General features: G+C 46.2%; 1 protein-coding gene across 1 annotated transcript in view; it reads left to right on the forward strand.

Moving 5' to 3' along the window:
- The window catches only part of SerT (Serotonin transporter), a 698017-nt gene that overhangs the window by 223015 nt on the left and 453621 nt on the right, over window positions 1–21381 (forward strand). Inside the window, exon 4 of the mRNA XM_075686868.1 lies at window positions 14351–14489. Coding sequence (XP_075542983.1) covers window positions 14351–14489 — 139 coding nt within the window. The remainder of the gene's footprint in view (window positions 1–14350; window positions 14490–21381) is intronic.

Genomic DNA, 21381 nt, shown 5'->3' on the forward strand with positions numbered 1-21381 from the left:
ATACCCTGTATCGACAATAATCTACAAATAGTGTAAGCTAAAGTCTATGGAGTAGCTACAGGCTGATCTGCAGGAATTGTCTACAGAGAGACTATGGACTTATGGCCTTACAATTTTTGTAGACTAGTCTCAAAAATGTCTTTGTCTATAGACACTCTATAAACTGTTTTTGGAATAATGAAATTTCACGTTTGTAGACAAATGTCGGCAGAATGTCTATAGAGAAAAGTGCGTAGCAATATACACGTCTACTTTTATAGACTGAAGTCTACAGAATGTCTATACACATTCTGCAGACAATGTTCTACAAACTTCAACTTTTGTTAGTCTATAGAGCCTCTGTAGACTCAGAAGTTTTATAGACAGACCTATAAAAAGAGTAAAGCCCTAAGTTTAGAGACTGTCTATAGACTAGTCTAAATAAATGTGTATTAATAGTCTATAGACATTTGTCTGTAGGTTGTCTGTAGATATTCTGCAGACATTTGTCCGCAAACGTGTTTTCATTAATCTATAGGGAGTCTAGATACAGTCTATAGACCAAGACGTTTTATAGATTAGTCTATAAAAAGTGTATAGCCATAAGTTGGTAGGCAAGCGTACAGAAATGTCTATAGGCAGTTGTGATGAAATGGCGCGCCTGCCGAGTCGGCGCCATAAACTGGACACAGTGTCACAGGGTATACGCGGGAATGGACCTTGCGGGTGGTTGTGCACGTGCTCGAGCGTGGAAGCGCGAAATTAGCGATGTCACACGTGCAGTGAAGGAAAATAAAGAAGCGAAACGGCCGACGAATCAACAATGCAAGAACACAGCGCTAAGCGAATCGACAGGAGACGCGTGGCTCAGGCAGCCTAGAGAAGGCGAAGAGACCCCGTCGGCAGGGGGATGGAGTCAAGAAGACGCGTTGGCTTGTGTCGGACACGTCAAAGTTCGGGAGGTCTAGCGCTGTCGGAGGTACCTGGTCGAGCGTCAACGCACAAGGGGACCACTCATCGACACCTCTTCCGCACCCGTCAACCAGCTAACCAACCTGTCTTCGAGAGCGCGCCTGCCGCCTCCAGTCACCGTTCGCCGAGCGGCGCAAACCCAAAGTGTGAGTGCGCGGATGTAGTCGCGATGAACGCTGTATAGGGACGCTGATCTTACTTGCCCCCATGCGCTGTGCCTGTATACTTGTCGTTTGGATGTTTCAATATACTTTTATTACGGTGATTCTTGCTGCTTATCTCTTGCTGCCCTCGGAGGCGTCTCTGACTCACAGAATTTTAAACCTGCTCCCCGAACCACATCTTAACAATGACGTCCTCGACAAGACTTTCCCTCTGAGTTAATAAGGAAGTCGCAGCAGCAGACTCAGGAATCGTAGCTGAGGACTGCACGGAAAATGGACATGGATAAATTAATTGCAGCGAAACCAACGCTCGGTTTGAAAGGCGCACAGCTTAGGGTATGGGCCGAGGAGGAAACAAAGAAAGCACTTGATAAGAGAGCGTAGGCATGTGAAGCCGATAACCGTAGGCTCGAGTTAGAGCCCGAGGTCTTCGACAAAATGTTGCGCCTTGAAGAGCTTCGCGCGCAACGAACTTTGTCCAGTGCAGGTGCCATGGTTGAGGAACAGGTGGTAGCGCCGCGCCAAAACTTAATCAGCCCTGACAAGCTTATTCCACTCTTTAATGAAGATAGAGATGACTTAGCCCGCGATCAGGCCGGCAGACTAGATCTGTCAGTCCCGTCGTGCGATTAGCCGGGTGCGCGTTTTATCGCGTTTTGCTGGACCAAATAAAAGTTTATTCACTCACTCATTCACTCACTCATGACTTAGACGCCTATATTCAAAGACTCGAGCGCGTCACTCCCGCTCAGGCATGGCCTAAAGAAAACTTAGCTTCTGCTTTTAGTCTTTGGCTTTCGAGGAACCCTTTAATCATTACAGAAAGAATGTCCCAAGAAGCCTCCTTAGATAATAAAGAGCTGAAATTGACCCTTCTACAGGAGTATCGTCACACTAGTGAAGGCTACCGTGAGAGGTTCAGAGGTGTTATGCCTGAAGATAGAGACACAGGCCGCCAGCTTGCAGCAAGGTTCTCAGGATACTTCGACAGGTGGATTGAAACATACAAAATGGAAAAGTCATTTGAGGCTCTGATAATCGAGCAGTACAGGAATCGCTGCCACATAGGTCTGGTTGTTTTCCTCAAAGAAAGGAAACGTTCTTCCCTTAAAGAAGTAGAAGCTACAACAGATAATTACCTAGACGCACACGGACAAAGAACCACAGGTCCTAGACAAGCTTCTGGTACCGATGAGAAGGTTTCTAGCAGCAAAGAAGATAAACCTCCCGGAAGGAAGTCTGAATATCAGTGTACAAAGAAATGTGACTTGGTCGAGAAAGTAGGACATAGAGCGGCGGATTGCCGTCGATATACCAAACCTAATAATTCATCGACCTGTGGAAGATGTGGACGATTTGGCCACCGCCCTGACAACTATCCACAGAGCAGGAGTGGGGCCGCTCAAGCATCCTGCGTGATAAACCCTCAAGATGGAGAATCATTTATCACGCTGGAAACGGGCGAGAAAACTCCGGTCGTGAATGCAACATTCGGGAAACATGACCCACCAATTGATTACTTACCGGTGAAAAGGGGACGAATGGGAGATACACTCATTAGTGTTCTTCGAGATACAGGCTGCAACACGGTGATAGTCCGCAAGGATCTTGTACCAAGTGAGAATTTCGCCGGTAAGTGCAGTCCTGTGTTCCCGCTGGAAAGAACCGTGTACTATCTTTCAGAGGCTGACATTTAGGTCGAGACACCATTCTTCTCGGGAAAGGTCGTATCCAAATATATGAATGACCACTTGTAACACCTCGTCCTTGGAAACATCGAAGGGGTATCTCCGATAGCCAACTCGATTGGAGGGCAGCTGTTCTGTGAGGGAAGTCCCAAGTTTATACATGAACTGTCAGTCAGAAAAAAGGAGGAGGCAGAAGAACCTCTCCTATCTGAAGATGAAGCCTGTCAGTCAAGAGAAACCTGTATGCCTTATCAGCCTTCTCAAGTGGTTTATGCAAAACAGCCAGAGAGAATGGATGGATGGATTGCTGTGCCTTTGCCAAATATGAGCCAACCAGACCGAAAAAAGTTTATCGAACACCAGAGGCAAGATGGTACGCTTCGAAAGTGCTTTGATGCATTAGGAAAACGGTTTGCCTCCCATGGTGCACATGAGTCCTAATTTATAGTCGAAAAGGGTATGCTTTACAGAAAACGCAAATTTTCATCAGGAAAAGAACTAAAACAGTTGGTGGTACCGAGACCCTATATATATCGACATTGCTCAAGGTAGGACATGAAGGTCTCCTTGCGGGTCACCAGGGCAGTAAAAGGACTACAGACAAAGTGACCGCCGAGTTCTACTGGCTAGAGATTAGTGAAGACAAAGAGATTAGTCAAGTCGCGCGCTATATGTCAGAGAACCATTCCAGAATACTTTGTCCCATGGGCACCTCTGGGTCACATGCCTATTATTGAGGACTCCATTCCAAAGGGTTGGAATCGTTATTTTGGGGCCGTTGAATCCTTCTTCTGAGAGCGGGAACAGATATATGCTCATGATGGGGGATTTCACTATACGTTATGCTCATGCTGTGGCTTTACCAACAATAGTAACCAAAGTGGTAGCTGAAACGCTGCTACAAATGTTTTCTAGGGTTGGCTTGCCTCGTGAAATATTGAATGTCTGGGGCCGAGCATTTACCTCAGAATTAATGGTAGAGATCGGCCGCCTACTCTCAATCTATCAGATTACTACAACCCCATTTCATCTTATGTGCAATGGACTCGTTGAGAGATTCAAGGGGACGCTGAAGCGAATGCTCCGTCGGATGTGTCAAGAGCAGCCAAAGCACTGGGACAGATATCTGATTCCTGTTCTTTTCGCATATCGGGAGGCTCCACAAGAAAACTTAGGATTCTCACCCTTCGAGTTATTATGGACCCTACGTCCAAGGTCCTATGACAGTGTTGAAACAACTGTGGACAAAGGACACACTTCACATGGAAACAAAAACTACTTAAGAGTGTGTTGTAGACTTACGAAATCGCCTTGGGGAGACCTGCAAAACAGGACATGAAGAGTTGAGAAACGCCAAAAACAGCAGAAGGTACGCTACGATGCAAAGAGCCGTCCTCGAGAGCTGAATGGCAGTGACAAATTTCTCATCTTCTTACCTACTGAAAAATACAAGGTTTTACTTCAGTGCAAGGGGTCCTTCACAATTAAGGCACGTAACAATGAAGTGGATTACTTAGTTGACCTGGGAACCAAGAACTGTTTGTTTCATATGAACCTGCTAAAACATTACGAAGCTCGAGACAGCATCCTTCAGGGGAGAACTTCGACAGCATGTTCTGTAAACGCAGCTGAAGGGAAGAAATCGGAAAGCGAGGATATTCCATTTGTGCCTTTAGCTAGGACACAAAAGTGCACTGATGTACAAGTCATCCAGGAAATTTCACTTGGGCAAGCGGATGCGCTGAGGGAGCTCGTCTCATCTTTCCCGGACATATATTCCGGTCAGCCAGGCCGAACTAAACTTGAAGCATGCCGTTTATCACTGAGAACACAAGCACTTATTCAGGTGATACAATACCCTATACCCTTTGCAGTTCAGAAGGGTGTGAATGAAATGATCCATTTTGTACTTGAAGAAGTAATTATCAAAGAGTCCGTGTCACAATATTCGTCTCCAATCAAGGTGGTTATAAAACCAGGCAACACAATCGGACTTTGTGGAGATTTTTCTGAAGTGAACAAAATAATAGGGAATGACTGTGAACCAATACCCCGAATAGACATGATATTTGGGAATGCGTACCAAAAGAGTTACTTTTCAAAAATAAAATTTGCCAGGGGTATTGGCCAATTCCTATGTCGGAAGAATCTAAACCCATCATGGCATTCTCCACACCATCAGGTCTGTACCAATTTAGGTACATACCCTTCGGGCTAAAAAGAGCACCCTCAGTCTTCACGAGACTAACTAGGAAAGTAGTAGATGGTTTATCGAACGCATTGCATTATTTTAATGACGTATTAGTGACGACAGACTCATGGGAGGAGCACCTGAACGCTTTTAACATGCTCTTTTCCGAGTTCGAAATGCCAGTCTGACAATCAATCCTTCGAAAACCGAGCCTCGGATACAGTTAAATTCAATTTCTTCGTCACGAAATAGGCAAATGCAGGATTAGGCCAATGAACCATACTGTAGAAAAAAAATCAGGAATGCTAGGCCACCGCAGACTAAGAATTTTGTACAGTCCTTCTGAGGACTTGTAGGGCATTATCGCGAATACATAGGAGATTACGCCTAGCTTGCCTATCCGTTAATCGAACTAGTACAAAAATGTGCACAAAATCAAGTCATTTGGACAAGTCAGCACCAAACCGCGTTTGAGAAAATTAAAGGGGCCTTGTCCAAAGAATATGTGCTCAGGGCTCCGGATTTCACACGCGAATTTGTCCTCTGAACGGACGCGTCAAAGCAGTGTTTAAGTGCCGCACTTTTCCAGGAAAACTCTTGCTTGGGCTAGTTGGTTCATGCTTGAATTAGTAAAGGCAAGGCGCAGAAGACCAGGACTCAAGAAGAAGAACACAAACCACAGGACCTGTGGCTCCTGTCGTTTGTGTTCTTCTTGAGTCCTGGTCTTCTGCGCCTTGTCTTTACTATTTCTCCAGGAAAACGACTCAATAGTACATCCAGTAACACATGCCAGCCGAAAGCTGTCGTTGAGGGAGGTAGCACACTCTGCCATAGAGTCAGAATGCTTAGAAGTGGTTTGGGCAATCAAGAAATTTCATGCCTTTTTGTACGGTTGACGTTTTACGTTAGAAGCAAACCACCAGCCCCTACAATACATCAACTCCGCTAAGCACTTCAACTCACGCATTCTCCGTTGTGGCTTCCTTCTAACATGATACGATTTCTCTGTCCGGTACATCCTTGGAGCAACGAACGTGGGGGACTACCTGAGCCGCAGTTCGTGAGGTTCCTGAGGAAATTCAGGAATTCCCTCACAGACCATATGTGCGTCTGCGCTCTCCATCGGGTGCGATGAACACTTAAGAACAAAAATCACATCACTCTTTACGTGGCGTTTCGTAAATAAGCTGTTATACCAGCACATTTTTTTGCCTATAGTGTAAACTCAATTGTATGTGTATCAACGTTAAAAAAATTCTCACTTTTGGAATATGTGTGTGACGTCCGGTCTAAATATCCGTGCATTAAGGTTATGTGTTTCTCCTAAAACCATTCATGTGATGGGGATCGAGTGCGATGAAATAGGCAGCGCGCCTGCCGAGTCGGCGCTATAACCTGGACGCAGTGGCACCGCATACCCATAGAGAAATGGCGTACCCGCGGGAGTGAACCTTGCGCGTGGATGTGCACGCGCTCGAGCGTGGTAGCACGGAATGACCGCAGTAGGGCGTGCAGTGAAAAAAATAAAGAAGCGAAACGCCGACGAATCACGAAGTACAAGAACACAGCGCTAAGCGAATCGACAAGAGACGCGTAGCTCAGACAGCCTAGAGAAAACGAAGAGACCCCGTCGGCAGGGGGACGGAGCTGAGAAGAGGAGCCAGGAAGACGCGTTGGCTTGTGCCGGACACGCCAAAGTTCGGGAGGTCAAGCGCTGTCGGATGAACCCGGTCGAGCGTCAACGCACGAGGACACCTCTCATCGACATCTCTTCAAGCACCCGTCAACCAGCTAACCAACCTGTCTTCGAGAGCCCGCCTGCTGCCTCCAGTCTTACCGTTCGCCGAGCGACGCAACCCAAAGTGTGAGTGCGTGGACGTAGTCGCGATGAACGCCGTATAGGGCCGCTGATCTTACTTGCCCCCATGCGTTGTGCATGTATACTTGTCGTTTGAATGTTTTAACATACTGCTATGGGCGGTGAGTGTTGCTGTTCGTTCCTTGCTGCCTTTGGAGGCGTCTCCGACTCACAGAATATCAAACCTGCTCCCCGAACCACATCTTAACAGCAGTCTATAGACTTCACAGACAAATGTCTGTAGACTGTCCATAGACTTTCTATGAAAATTTTTAAGGGTATGTGGCGACCTCAATTTACATTTCTTGCATGTACTTTTCTAAGAATAAACAAAAAAACGTTGATCATATATGCGACAAGTTTTCAGCTACAAAGTCCACATTATAGCACAACGGCGGTCCAAATAGCCAAAGTAATAACAATAATAAACTATCCCTCTCGGGCTAGCTCGTAGAAGATGCCATCCAGCATAACTTTGGAGCTTCTCTCGATGTAAATCTGCTAAAAGTGCTTCTCGCAGATAGCACATGCTGGAGTTAACTTGCTGTCCCCTCTGCTTCCGGTCCGCCCAGCATCTTACGACGGCTATTCATACCTGGCAGATTGTAGTACTCCCTAAGGACAACTTCCTTGTCCCCCTGTATGTGACGAAGCATATAATACAACATTTGGTGCATCTGGGCCAGAAATCGGTGATGTGTGTTTTGTACCGGCATAAAAGAAAAATATCCCTACCGCGGTCCTACAAAACAGAGCTTCTTCTCTGCAACCAGTACTGAACAGAGATTTAATCTTAATTTTGTCGTTTACTAAAATTGCAGTTCCACCACCGCGTGAACATCTCCCCAAGAAGAACCACATTTTCTAAAGGAAGTTACTATGTCTAGGAATTGTGACGACAGCCAAAATTAATTATTAGTTGCGATAAGAACAACATGTTCAAGAAGAAGGCCTAAAGGTCTACTCGCTCATTAACCACAGCCTTGGCGTTGGCAATCAGGATAGGTATCCGTACGGCTATTCGACAAGATGCCTGAAAGGTCATGCATATATGGCATGTATGTGTCGCTTGAGATGAATTACGCCATAACATAACATGCATGACGTGTCACATTGACGTCATGACACAGCATATATTACATGTGTAGTGAAGAATATTATTGGTACTTTGAGAAGCAGAGTGCGCCGCACAGGCAAGAAGATGAAGATTGAGCATCTCGATTCTTTTGCTCTGTTTCCTGCATTTGTGAGCTCACTTACTCCGACAGTGTCTGTTTTATAAAAGCAGTAGATTTCAAACGCCCCCATTATATGCGGTGAAGGTGCTCGCTCAGCAGCGAGGCCGACCCCGCTAGAGTTTCTGTGTGGATTTTGGTCAGAACGAATGGGTCGAAATGTTGCAAGATCGGAGGTGACGTAAGTAGATGGCGCCGTGTGGTGAATGCATCGTCGCATCCTGGCGACCATGCCGAAAGGTCGCGGCTGCTGCGGAGAAGCTTAGTCAAAGGGGCTATGATGGAGGCCAAGTTACGTATAAAACGACGAAAATACGAACGAAGGCTAAGGAAGCTGCGAAGTTATTTCATTGTGGTCGGTTTAGGGAACTCGGAAAGGGCACGCAGTTTTGTTGGATCCGGAAAGATGCCATCTTGCGGGACGACATGGATAAGGATAAGCAGTGTCCGAGCACCAAAGCAACATTAGTTTAAATTTGGTTGTAGGCTAGTGGAACTGAAGCAAGTGAGGACAGCTTGTGGGCTTTCGAGGTGTGTCTTGAAATATTGCGAGAAGATCACAATTTCGTGCAGGTAACATAGGCACGTCTGCCTCTTGCGGCCGTGGAGGATGTTGTCCATTATGCGCTCAAAAGTGGCAGGCGCCTTGCAGAGCCCAATGGCGCCACACTTAATTCATATAAGCCATCAGTTGTAACAAAGGCTGCTTTAGGGCGGTGGGCCTCAGCCATCGGGACTTGCCAGTAGCCGGGACGCAGGTCTAAAGAAAAAAATTTGGCTTCCTGCAAGGCAGTCCAAGGCGTCATCTATGCGAGGCAGTGGATAGACGTCCTTGCGCGTGTTGTTGTTCAGTCGGCGGTAATCAATGCACAATATTATTCAGCCATCATATTTCTTTACAAAAACAACCGACGAGGCCCATGGCCCATTTGAGGGCTGAAGCATGTCGTCAACTTGTTCTGCGATGATGCATTGCTCAGAGGGCGACACGATATGGGTGCTGAAGTAAAGGAGCTTGTATACCAGCGTCGCCGCGGTGAGTTATGGTTGTAATATGACCCAAAGAAAGTTGTAAGAAATGGAAGCTGGCGCGAAAGCGTTCGAGTAAGGAGATGAGCTGTGCACGTTGCTGCTGCGTAAGATTGGCGTGGACGCATCGAGAAAGGGCGCCTGTAAAGGATGGTGGATATGGTAGAACAGAAGCATCAATGGAGCCAATCTGAAGAAAAGACGGTGGGTCACGAATGACGTATGGAGAAAATGGTTTGAGTTGGTCAACATGCTAAGCCACTCGACCCGCAGTAAAGTGGAGGGGCAGGGAAATGGATTGGAAGCTTAGATGGCAGTGGAAGTATCGTGAATTGTCAGTTCAGCGAAGGGAAACAAAAAGCACTTGCGACGGACAGCGGTTTCAGAAGGAGTAGAAAGTACGATAGTGCCAGTAGGGACGTCACAAGGAAGAGATACTAGAGCGGATGAGAAAGGGGGTGTCGTAGTGTCAGCGGCAACAAATAGTTTTGAGGGCAGAGGCGGCGAGTCGACGAAAGCGAGGTCACGCAACGGCGAACTCTCGACCTCTGCGCAAGCACAGTCGATGACGGCATGGTGAGCGGAAAGGAAGTCCCAGCCGTGTTACATCGTGGGAGCATTGCGACACACACAGCACGCGCAAAGCAAGGAGCCTCCGGCGCATTTGCACTCTGCCCCCAACGCAGATTGCTCTCGAGATACTGCCGCGCGAGCACGGCCAGCCGCCACATCCGCAGTCGAAGTAGAACGCCGTCACCTCTCCCTGCCTTACCCCCGGTGCCTGGCAACGTAGGGCGCCTCGCGCGCATGCTCTTCGCATTCGTGCCTTTCGCGCGCGCGACGTCGAGCCGCGTTCGTAGGGCTCCCCTCGCACTTTCACCCACACATACAGCGTAGGGGTGCGGTGTTATCAATCATACGGTACACCACCCCGACGCCGACGGCAGAAATGTCCCTGTAAAGTTCATATGATTGCTATGACATTAAAAAACGTGTCATGATATAAAATTAACATGAGTGACTTGCATGCATTACATGAAAATAATGCCATGATATCAATAACATGACATTAGCAATGACATGCATACACGAGAAGAATGCATGCGTGGTGTCACACGAGTGACCAGCACATACCCAGTGGCCCAAGCTAGTATGACGTCAGTAATATCTTAAAATAAGGACACAGCGTTTATGCATCAGGTTTAAAAATACACTGTGTGAAAAGATGTACCAACCAGCCTAAATGAACACACCGCTAGATATGCTTCTGATACCACATTAATTTTGGTTCCTGTGCGTGCAAGCAGTGGGGTTACCGCATGTATCCGAAACGAAATAGCAAACTCAAGGTCCATCCGAATAGGTCGCGAAGCTTCGGGCGAAAAGCGGTTCAGTACAAATTGTCACCGACATCTGGAAAGGTGGTTATGGTACCAGCGATTGAAGCGCGACTATGGGCCCTATAACGTAAAACTATTCCAATGTGTTTTAATTTCGATCTCCTGACGTCAAATTTGGGTAACCGCCAACGCAAGCACCGGGCGGTGACCAGCAGGGTTGTCTGAAGAGGCCAATCAAACAACCTGCTTATTTATAGGACGTGACTTTTGTTTGCTTTAAGAACGAATAAAATTGCCTACACTGAGCGGCTTGTCTTATCTAAGTGACTGACAAGAGGCGAGGAGCACGCTCAAGTGGAGAGGGATTCGATGGGGAAAGCCAGTGAACTGAAAATCGATAACTGTATGAAGAGGGTGGTGCCGGCGCCTGCGATTGGTCCGCTTTCCCCTACATAGCTTGAGGTGACTGGACGAAAATCGCGGCGGCATACAACGGAAGGTTAAGAATACTGCTAAAACATATCCTCAAGAAAGAAGAGTTGGCAGAGCGAGGTTGTAAACCTGCCGAAAGTGCTCGAAAACGTTACACGGCGGTGGCAAAAGTTTTATTGTACGCAAATAAACCCATGCTCTCCGGCAGGCGCGAACAGCCAGTGCCTGAGCGATCGACGGCAGCCATCTTTTATTCCTTTCGGAATGACGCAGCCTGCGGCTATTCAGAAAAAATTCAGTTTTGTTCGGCATTTTAATGCATCTTTAACGCGTACACGTCACTTTGACGCGGTGAGTTTTCGCGGTTTTGTGACGTCGCGTGACAGGCAGGGGAAATGGCTGCAGCCCAAAAATAGCCCTAAATCTTTTGACCAATAGCCGAGGTCTAATAGCGAAAAGGCGTCGAATGAGAAATAACAATTTTTCTTTGGTTCCCTCCAATCATGCATAATCAGTGTGTACACGTCGTATCAGATGGGGAGCTAACGCGGTTTTTGCGACGTCGTGTGACAGACAGGTGTAGTGGGTGTGGTCCAAAAACGTTTGTGACCACTCGCAGAGGGCTGATTGCAGAATTGGAATAGAAAAGTTTGGAATAGCTTTACGTTATAGCGCCCTATGTTTGGCAAGGAGAAACATACGGAAAGAAAAGAAGTTTTTTTTTTTTAATTCAAGCGAGACAGTTAGATTCATTCAACGAAAATAACATTCCTTGTCAATTTGATATATTCGTGACGACTGAAGAAAATACAAGTTTATTTAATTTTATCATTGTTAATAAATACATTTCTTTTCAGCGCCCGTCGTTACAGGGGGCGTTGACGCCGCTATCACTCGAAATGCAATGCGCCTCTTGACATGTGCAGAAGGGCGCGCTCGTAAAGTTAACTTGTTGAAATACGCCCCAGTCACATGTTCTGCTTTTTTGCTTGTGGAAGTTTGTATGAATTTGGTGACTTGGGTAGATTCATCGCTTCTTAAGCTGTTCAGTTAAAAAGTAGTTAGTTACGACCGCCAAATAATGGTGTAGTTGTTTTCGTGCGACTGCACTGGCCGATGAGCTTGGCATCCGACGATAGGATCAGCAAGCACTCTACACCTAAAGCATTCGCCGGCGTCCAAAGAAAGTATGTTATGTGCAGGGGTGCGATTTCGACAACCATACGGCTGGCCTTTTCCTGCATCGTTTTCCGCGCTGAAAGCTGGATACGCCGATCAAGTCGTATGGCGGGGCATTTGAATATATAGCTCTAAAGGCAGGCCAACAAAACAAATTTTGCGCCTTCGAACATAAAATGGCGTCATTTCGTTTTTTAACCGATATGGCGTCACATTATTTTTTCTTCCGCCGGAAGTGTTCCCTCCACATACAGATGGCGCTAAGCCCCATGAAACGCCGCCGATGAACCACTATGTTTTGAATGTATGGACACCGATGGAAGTTTCGCTAGCAGGTATATTTTCCTTGGCCAACCTTTGGGCAACTCTGCTCCCATTGAGAGCATGTACAGCAACACTACGCATCGCGGCTGGAAGAACACACCGCCTGTTTCCTCACTATAGTGTAGGTTCTCGTGTATTTCCTGTTGACTGCGCATGCGTAGGAGGCATTCAGATTCTTACAGGGTATCCCGGTATACGGCCGGCAAAAATCCGGCACTTCGGTTGGCGAGAGCGGAGCCTTCGTGGCTCGCCTCAGGGGATAGCAGTGCGTCTGTGGATGACCTCAATTTCAGTTTGAATTTCGATTCTCTTTAAATGTCAGAAAATTCACTGGCTGGACTCATTTGCTACAAGCTGCAAGAAAGCCGCTGGACGTGCTCCAGTACACCATGCATAAATGGCGACATCTCACAGGGGAATCGATAACATTGCTTGAAAAACATCGTAAAGAAAAATAGCTATTGACACAGATAGCATAATTATACATTGGTTAAGAAGATGTGCTTTTACTTGTACACCAAAAACGAACAATGCATTTTTCAAGAAACATTGTTTCAATAAACTAACAAAGCGCAATTATACAATTATACGTAACAGACTAATTTTACTAATAAAAAGAAATGGTACAGAACTAATTCAAGATATGACTGAAACAGAATGAAAACCACCTGTAATATCGAGAGGAACTAGCATGAATATAATTCTTATACATATAGGATTAGAAGCTAGAGGAACGAATTTTGTAGAACAGAGTCCATTGCGAATGAAGACCGCCTTCCGATAGATTATTGAATGAATCAATAAAGTAGTAAATCAGAAATATTTCACCAAATATATTTACCGTGAGTTTGTGTAAGTGCTATGCTTGATTGTCGCGCTACAGAAACGCAGTAGTCTGAATAAATTGTTTCAATGCGGAAGAGCACGTGGAAAATGAAGGCAGGGAGCAGAACGCATTCATATGTAGCGTTTTAATTATTATTTGAATATGTGGAGGTCGGACATAGATAACCAACGTTGCAATCTGACGGACAGCTTTGTTCTGCAAAAGGAGTATTGTATTTATATACGCTTAGTTGCAGTTGCCTAGATGTAGTTGCTTAGTTGCCGCCAATACTTCCAGACGCTTGCTTCACAACGAGCCGACATTGCAGGACCGCGCGCTGTTGGAGATCAGTGACATCGTAGTGGACATCAGTGTGCCTTATTACGGTTGTGTTGGTCAAACACGTGGTTCTCGTACAATGGCGCATTCTACAGGTGTGTTTTCGGTACTGCAAAGGGAGCATTCATTTCTGTCACGATCGAAAACGTGACGTTGGAAGCATTTGAAACCAGAGCCTTGGAGCCATTTGAGCACTGACCTAAGTTTTCTTGAGATAGCTATGCATTGATTCTGTGCCATAGACGATTAGGACGTGCAACGTTTCTTTGACTGCCTAAATAGCATCGAGCCTTCCACCAAGTTTACTGTGGGAGAAGAGAAAGACGGTTGCCTCCCTTTCTTAGATGCAATGGTACCCAATGGTTCCATTCGGCAACTGCGAATCGGTGTGTATTGGTGAAAGCGGAAATTTCTGCAGACGTCTGCAGCGGCATAATAATGATGTCTCCAAAGCAATACATTGAGAAATTCCCTCGGATAGCATGCCGAGAATACAGGTCACGCGTTAACCAGGGACAACGCGCGTATCGTTGACATAGACAACTTGACAACGAGGCTTAATCTCGAATCACTGATAATTAAAACGACAAGTAACACAATGAATAGATCATCTGGCACTCTGAACCGCGTGTACTCCTGAACTTTGCGTCATGCGCTCAGCGCTACTTAGGAATCTTCCAATTACGCGACATTCCATTCTGAACACGGGATCCGTGCGGATTCCGAAGGGTCATTTGATGGTATTTTGACCTTGGTCCGTGATCCATACAAGTGAATGAACGCGCTCCTCGCAGGCGGCAGGTGCTGCAGATCCACCTGTCCGGCGGAATCGACCACATCGGTGGCATCCGGTGGCCACTGGCCTTGTGCCTGTTCGCCGTGTTCGTGCTCGTCTACTTCTCCCTCTGGAAGGGCGTCCGCAGCACCGGAAAGGTACTTTCACTGCTGTGTGCAGGCCGCCGCCAGGTGGCAAGCAACCAATTTTGCCGGTGGGTCGCTCCAGTCTGTGTTTTTTATATTAAGTCTTTAGTTACCACGCCTATTCAAATTGATCACCGCTGAACGATGCTTTAGAGTGCTGATTTCGACTTATTGGAGCCGTTTCTTATCCATATGGGGCCATAGTGTTGTTGGTACAGGTACTGAACTTTCAGTATCAGTTTAAATTTTCGCACTCCAGCGACGTTGCGATTTTTGACGGACCATTTTGCTAACGAATGTGCGTATGCTGTGTCGAAAAGATGCTTGGCTGTCACCTGCCGCGCTCGAGAAAAAAAAGCATGCTGCTCATGATTGCGCTGCACTACCAGCAAAATTTCGTAATAAGATGACTTCGAGCACGTCACGAATTAAAGTATATCGCCGGCTAGTTTTCCAGATACAATAAAAGCGATCGGTCATGGGAGAGGTGCATGACTCTAGACGAGCTGGTAAAGTACGTACGTTCCTTGGAGTTCACATCGGAACATCCTCGGAATATGGCGAGAAGGCGGAACTGCAAAGTGTGTTACAAAGACTGCAAAGTTGAACAAAAACCATGGGTTTTGTGTGGAAAATGTGGAGTGCACCTAATGCGTCAGAAAATCCAGGAACTGCTGCATCGTGTGGCATATGCGAAGAACGGCAGTGTACTGAGCGTTTGTTTTTTCAAACATTATTCCTTGGTTATTTATCGTTAAAATAAATATTCTGAATTTTCTTTGATGTTAGTATTTCTCTAGATATCATGTTTCTTCTATTATTGCTTTTATCAACTGGCAGCAAAAATGGCGCTTTCTATAATTATTGTTTTACCTAATAAATGTTTTTTTTTATTTGGCAACGTATGTTCTTGGAAAGAGCATTTCATTGTGCACAATTTGCTTTGCTGCAATGTGTGCTAAAATATTATTTGTAGTGGTAAAGAATTTTTTTCCGAGACCTGTAACAAACGATCATTTTCTCGTGGTAACGATAGAGTTAAGGCGTTAATAATTGATTCGAACACAAAATATTGCACCGAATGCCATGTAAACGCGTAACTGCTAATGACAGCTACGTTGGCAGCCGTAACAATACTCTAATGAATGGGTTCCATTCCGGTTTGTCGCGCTTCACGCAATTAAATGGGTTCCTTCTTTCACCTTAAGTTTCAAGAGGAGTATGCAGCTGAACCTGGTTCTCTCCCTGAATGGATTATTGATTGTTTGACTTCGCGCTTGAGTGACGTGTCCATATGCATGGTGTATCGAATGTGTCTGCTGAGGGCGTTACAAAGGCTTTCGTACCATGATTTCGGACAACCACGACCAAACTTACCGTGAATCAACGATGCTCCTTCAGTCTGTGAGTGGACGACTGCACTGTGTATAATTCAACCAAATGACATTTCAACTTTGCAGCTAGTTATTGATAAAATTTGTAGCTGGTGTAACATGTGGGCCATGCATTTAAGATTATCACTACATACAGATCTCAACTAAGGAAATAGTGAAAATCCATACTTCCTAAGGAGCCTATTGTTAACAACATTGGATAGAACAAAATGCCAGGCTATTACTTTCACGTTTAATCTACATTGGAATGTCCACTTGCAGGCGATTATAGAAAATGCTTCTTACCAAGTATAATTTCTGAAAAACTTCAAAACCGCCCGTCAATTCCTGAAAAAAATGGCATTTTTTTACCAGCATTGGACCACTTCTAATGTGTTCGTGTGTGTGGCTCGGGATCCCTCTACAGCGCAATTTATATCTTTTAATTGAATGGAATTTTATTTCTTGTTTATTGAAATGGAGGGTAAACGGGAACTAAAAACCGAAAGCCTGACAAAGGTCTCAAACCCCGTATGCGATAAGTTTGAGAGCAGGTTACACACATATGCACAATTATGCAAGTTACAACCGACTTTATTACTCTGAGAGTCATAATCACAATATCTATTGCCACTGTAATCAAATACCTTCAAATTTATAAAGCAATGTACAGCACGGCAAAGTGCAAATATATGCCTTAGATTATATTATTCTAAAATTACAGAAGTGAATTTTTTGTAAACACAAACATTATCGAATCTACACATCATTATAATTAAGGAGGAGCATGCGCACTAAAAAATCTCACATGCTAATTGTGTGCTAAAATTATACAAAATAAAATGAAAAAGAAAGGAACTTGGGAAAGCAGACAAGGATGTACTCAAACCTAAATGTATGGATAAAGAAGTTGCAAGAATAAAAATATTACATGAAATGATATCATACGGATCCTGAAAAAATATTATGTGTAATTCATGGCAGAAACATTGTTCATTTAATGAACTGATCTATTCAATTTTAATATCAATGTTTTCCTTACTTACCCATTATCTTTTATAATTGTCCGTAAATAAGTATTTAAATATTCAGATGCACTGCATATGTTTACTATTTTTGGGGACTTATGGAAAAATGTATCTTTCACGTAATTGGTCTGTCTTTTTAGGGTGTTGTGTGTTAGGGTGTTTAGGGTGTGTTGTGTGCTTTGTCGCAAGATGTATGCGGAAAGGTTACGTTCCTTACATTATGCGCTTGACATTCTCTTTCAGATTTCTAGAAGTTGCATGTAGTGCATTCAGCATGTCATACTTTTGGAATGATGGCGCTGTTTTTAGTTGCGGAAAACAGCCATAGAGACTTGCATACAGGTGCACAACTATTTTTTGTAAGGTTAATAATTTCATGTAATTGGTTCTGGTGGTTACACCCCTTCCATTATTCCCTAGCAATGTTTTTGAATAATTAAACGCATTATGCAGTTTTTTTTCTGCCATACAGGGATCAGGTGTGCAATTGTTTCTATAGATTACACTGATATTATTTTTTTCAATTCGCTGCAAATAAAGTATGCATGCGTATTGCACGATAATTCTTCACTAAAATCTATTTCCAACAATGTTTGTTGTTAGAGCTGTTTGATAAGGAGGTTCCTAAATTTTGCTTGCATTCCGGCCTCAATCCTTTTATTCGGTGCTTTTAATATAACCTATGAAGTTTTATTTCCGTTGAGCTAGAGTTTGTCATCAACCTGTCAGATAACAAAGATGTATGGTCATTAATTTACACACTGCTGCAATTATGTTGTGTTATCGGCACTAAAGAGCACATTTGTATCATCTGCACACATTGCCATTTTTAGGAAGCTGAAAGTCCGTCATATCATTCACGTGTCGCGAACTTTGTCACTTGTCACTGATCTCGGGGGCGTGCGGATGTTACGAGAGGTGGAGTCGGGAGACGCAGGGCAACGCAGCAAATATATTTTATTAACCCAGACTCAAAATAAAAAAAGAACTCAAAACTCAGCTGACTAAAAATAAAACTCCACTAAGAAATAGTAACACTTGCATAGGCTAAATATGTCCTTATCCTCGTCTACGTTCCTTCTTGGCTGTCCCTAAGCGAAAGTCGGCCAACCTTAGCCTATAGTGGTGGCGCCGTTAGAAAGGAGTGTTCTTAGAAACTTCTGTCGTCTCACGTATCTCCGAGTCCGATGCCTGCCGGATCTTCCTCGCTGTGGCTCCGACTCCCCAGTTCCGGAGAGACGCTCAGCCGCCGATCTAAGCCTCACTCGGACTCCGCCACTCCGCCCCCACCGACGACGATGCCAGCCGTTAACATGGAAGTAACGATTGAGGGCCACACCGTAACCGCACAAGAGCTCCAGTCAGACGATTGGACACCAGTTCTATAAAAAGCCTATGCCTACCGACCAGCCAGTTCGCCGAAACCACGCTGCCTCCGAGGCAGCAAACCCGAGCGCCAGGAACGCGGCGCGCGGCGAAGCAGCCGCAAACAGCAGCGGCGGGGTGCCGGCTCGCCTGCCACCCGAGACCAGAGAGGCTCGCCTCGCAGTGCAACGCAGCAAGCAACTCCCACCCAACGTTATTAGAGTGGTCGTTCACCCGCGAGGTGAAGTGCGACTCCTAGACATCCCAACACCTCGACTCAGGAAGGCAGTGCAGACCAAGCTCCAAATCACCCTATGGATGAATTCTGCCTACGCATCCACCCGACCACCAATCCTTTCACCATGGCAACAACACATTTCCCAAGAACCGAGACTCTGAAGACGATGACCTCCCTCACCATTGGAGACCGAACCTACCCTTGCGCTGCTTACGTGGCACCGCAACCGGGGGCTACCAGAAGATTCATAACAAACGCATATGACGAAGAGACCCCAACGCAACTCTACCAAGACCTGGTCAAAAGAAACCCAGAGTACACCATATTAGCAGCCCGACGCATGGGAAAGACGCACTCCATCCTAATCACCTGAGACGCAAGCACAGTCCCAAACTCCATCAAATACATGGGAGCCATCCACCGGTCCACCACATACCGCGGCAGTCCGGATGCCTGTACAAGTTGCATACAACCGGGTCACCATCATGACGTATGCCCAAGCGCCAAGACCAATCTTTTCCCCTGCTGTGGAACACAACATCCGCAAGAAGAACCTCCTTGCACGCCTAAGTGCATTCTGTGCGACGGTCCTCACCTTACCGGCACGGGATCGTGCAAGGGACAAAACCTTCACCAGACACGGAAACATCCGAGCCAGCCACAAACACAGCATCAAGAATTGGTCACATCCGGGGACAGTTTTCTTCAGTTGTTGCTCAACCAACACAAGCAAGCCTGCACAGCGCCGTTGAAGCAAGCCTGGGACACTCCCCTCTCTTTTCACAAGCACATATGCCATCCACGGCAGCGATTTCCAGTCTACAACACGCATTTGCGAAATCCCAGGAGGAAGCAGTGGCGGCCAAAGCAGGAGCTACAGCATCCCGAACGGAAGCCGCCACCCTTCGTCAACATATAGCCAAACTGGAAACCCAGATAAACTATCTTGCCTCTTGATCTCCTATTCCACCTGCCCCCCTCCTGCCGCATTCCAGCCTCCCACCCCCAACCCACCCGCTGTCCACACCTTGCCCAGTCACTCCAACCCTACTTCCTCTCCTGATATGCTAGCAATGGAGGCTGACAAGGAACTCCCTACAAATTTGACTCCGTAAACAACACCCCCTCCCTCCACCGCTACCTCACGGGACGACATTCCAACCCTGGTTGAGTCCTTCGCTACTCGCTTTGACTCAAAATTTCAGGACGCTATTACTCACATCAACCGGGAATGTGCAACCCTCGAAAACGCGGTAATCCACATAAAACAAGACAATGCCGCTTTTAACGAGCGATTAGACGTGCTAACCCAAGGATTCTCTGACCGTTGTACCGTTACTCAACCGCCTTCCCGAAGCGGGACTCCAGCCAAAATAAACGTAAGAAGGCTAAAGCAACGGAAGGAAAGAACAACCATATGCCTGCCATAGCTCACGACTTCCACCCCTCGTTATTCCTTTCCCTCCTACTGACTCTCATGATAGCAGCTCCAAACTGTAATCTTACACTCTGACAGTGGAACTGCCGGGGCCTTCGCCAGAAGCGTCATGTTGTCCACCAACTGCTGTCCTGCGCAACGGGGCCCGACATCCTTGCCCTGCAGGAACCCTCCAACCCACTTACCCTTCCTGGCTATACTCCTATTCTGCCCAGATCCTCCCTAACCTCCCGGGTAGCGTTTCTAGTTAGTCGCTCAATCACCACTATCTCCCATACCCTAGCGATTCAAGACATTGATCGCCTTCTAATTGAGCTTGTGCCGCAACACACTCGAGCGAACAGCCTCTTCATCCTGTAAGTATATAGCCAACCAAAGTGCCTACAAAGAAATTTCGAACGCCTCTTTATACTTGCGAAGCACATAGAAAACAAGTGTCCCTTACTCGTTCTAGGAGACTTTAATGCCCCGCATATGGCGTGGGGTTACGCACATGACACACCGAAGGGCCGTCGAGTGTGATCAGCAGCGCAACAAGCCGGTGTCTCCCTACTCACCGACCCTTCCACTCCTACGCTCACGGGAACCAGCGTCTGTAAATACACTACGCCAGACCTTACGTTTGCACATCGCCTCCCTCACGCCACCTGGTGCAACACACATGAGAATTTGGGTAGTGACCATTGCATCATCGAAATTCTCTTAAACATTCGACTACCCCACAGACCTCCCAGAGTCTCCACTTTCAAGAAGTGGGATTCTTTCTGATCATGTAGAGTAGCCCGCACCTCCGCCCCCATCAAGGATATCGCCGAATGGTCCAAACAACTACAAAGTGATGTCCGATTCGTAACTCGTATCCTATGGGAGGACTACCCCAGCGACAAAGTTGACTCCTGCTTCCTACATTTATGGGAAGCTAAAGCAGGCCTAGAACGATGCTGGCAAAAGCAGCATTGGAGCCGGACACTTAGAGGCCGCCTCGCTCGTGTCAACAAAGAGATAGAGACGCACGCAACGACTCTTTAACGACAAAACTAGGAGTCACTATGCAACAAACTAGACCACAATATGAGCTTACCTCAGACCTGGAACCTCTTTGGACACCTAATAGGCTCCCCACAGTCTGACTACACAAAGACAGAACCACACCAAATTCATACATATTTCCCATGCACCTCCATTGGAACTCCTCCAAAAACTTCGAAATCTGTACTTCCCCACACACCCTCCTTTAACACACCCCGACTATTCAGGCCCCCCTAACGAATTCCTCGACTATCCCATTACAGACGAAGAAGTTCAGGCTTAACTGCAGGGAATTAACACGTCCTTAACCCCCGGTCCAGACGGGGTACATAACAAGGCACTCGGAATCTCGACGCCGAATCCATTGCAGCCCTAACCGAATACTTTAACGTGTGCCGGCAAAAGGGCACCTTTCCACCGCAATGGAAAGAGG

This window comes from Dermacentor variabilis, chromosome 3 (assembly GCF_050947875.1).
Source record: "Dermacentor variabilis isolate Ectoservices chromosome 3, ASM5094787v1, whole genome shotgun sequence".
Classification (NCBI taxonomy): domain Eukaryota; kingdom Metazoa; phylum Arthropoda; class Arachnida; order Ixodida; family Ixodidae; genus Dermacentor; species Dermacentor variabilis.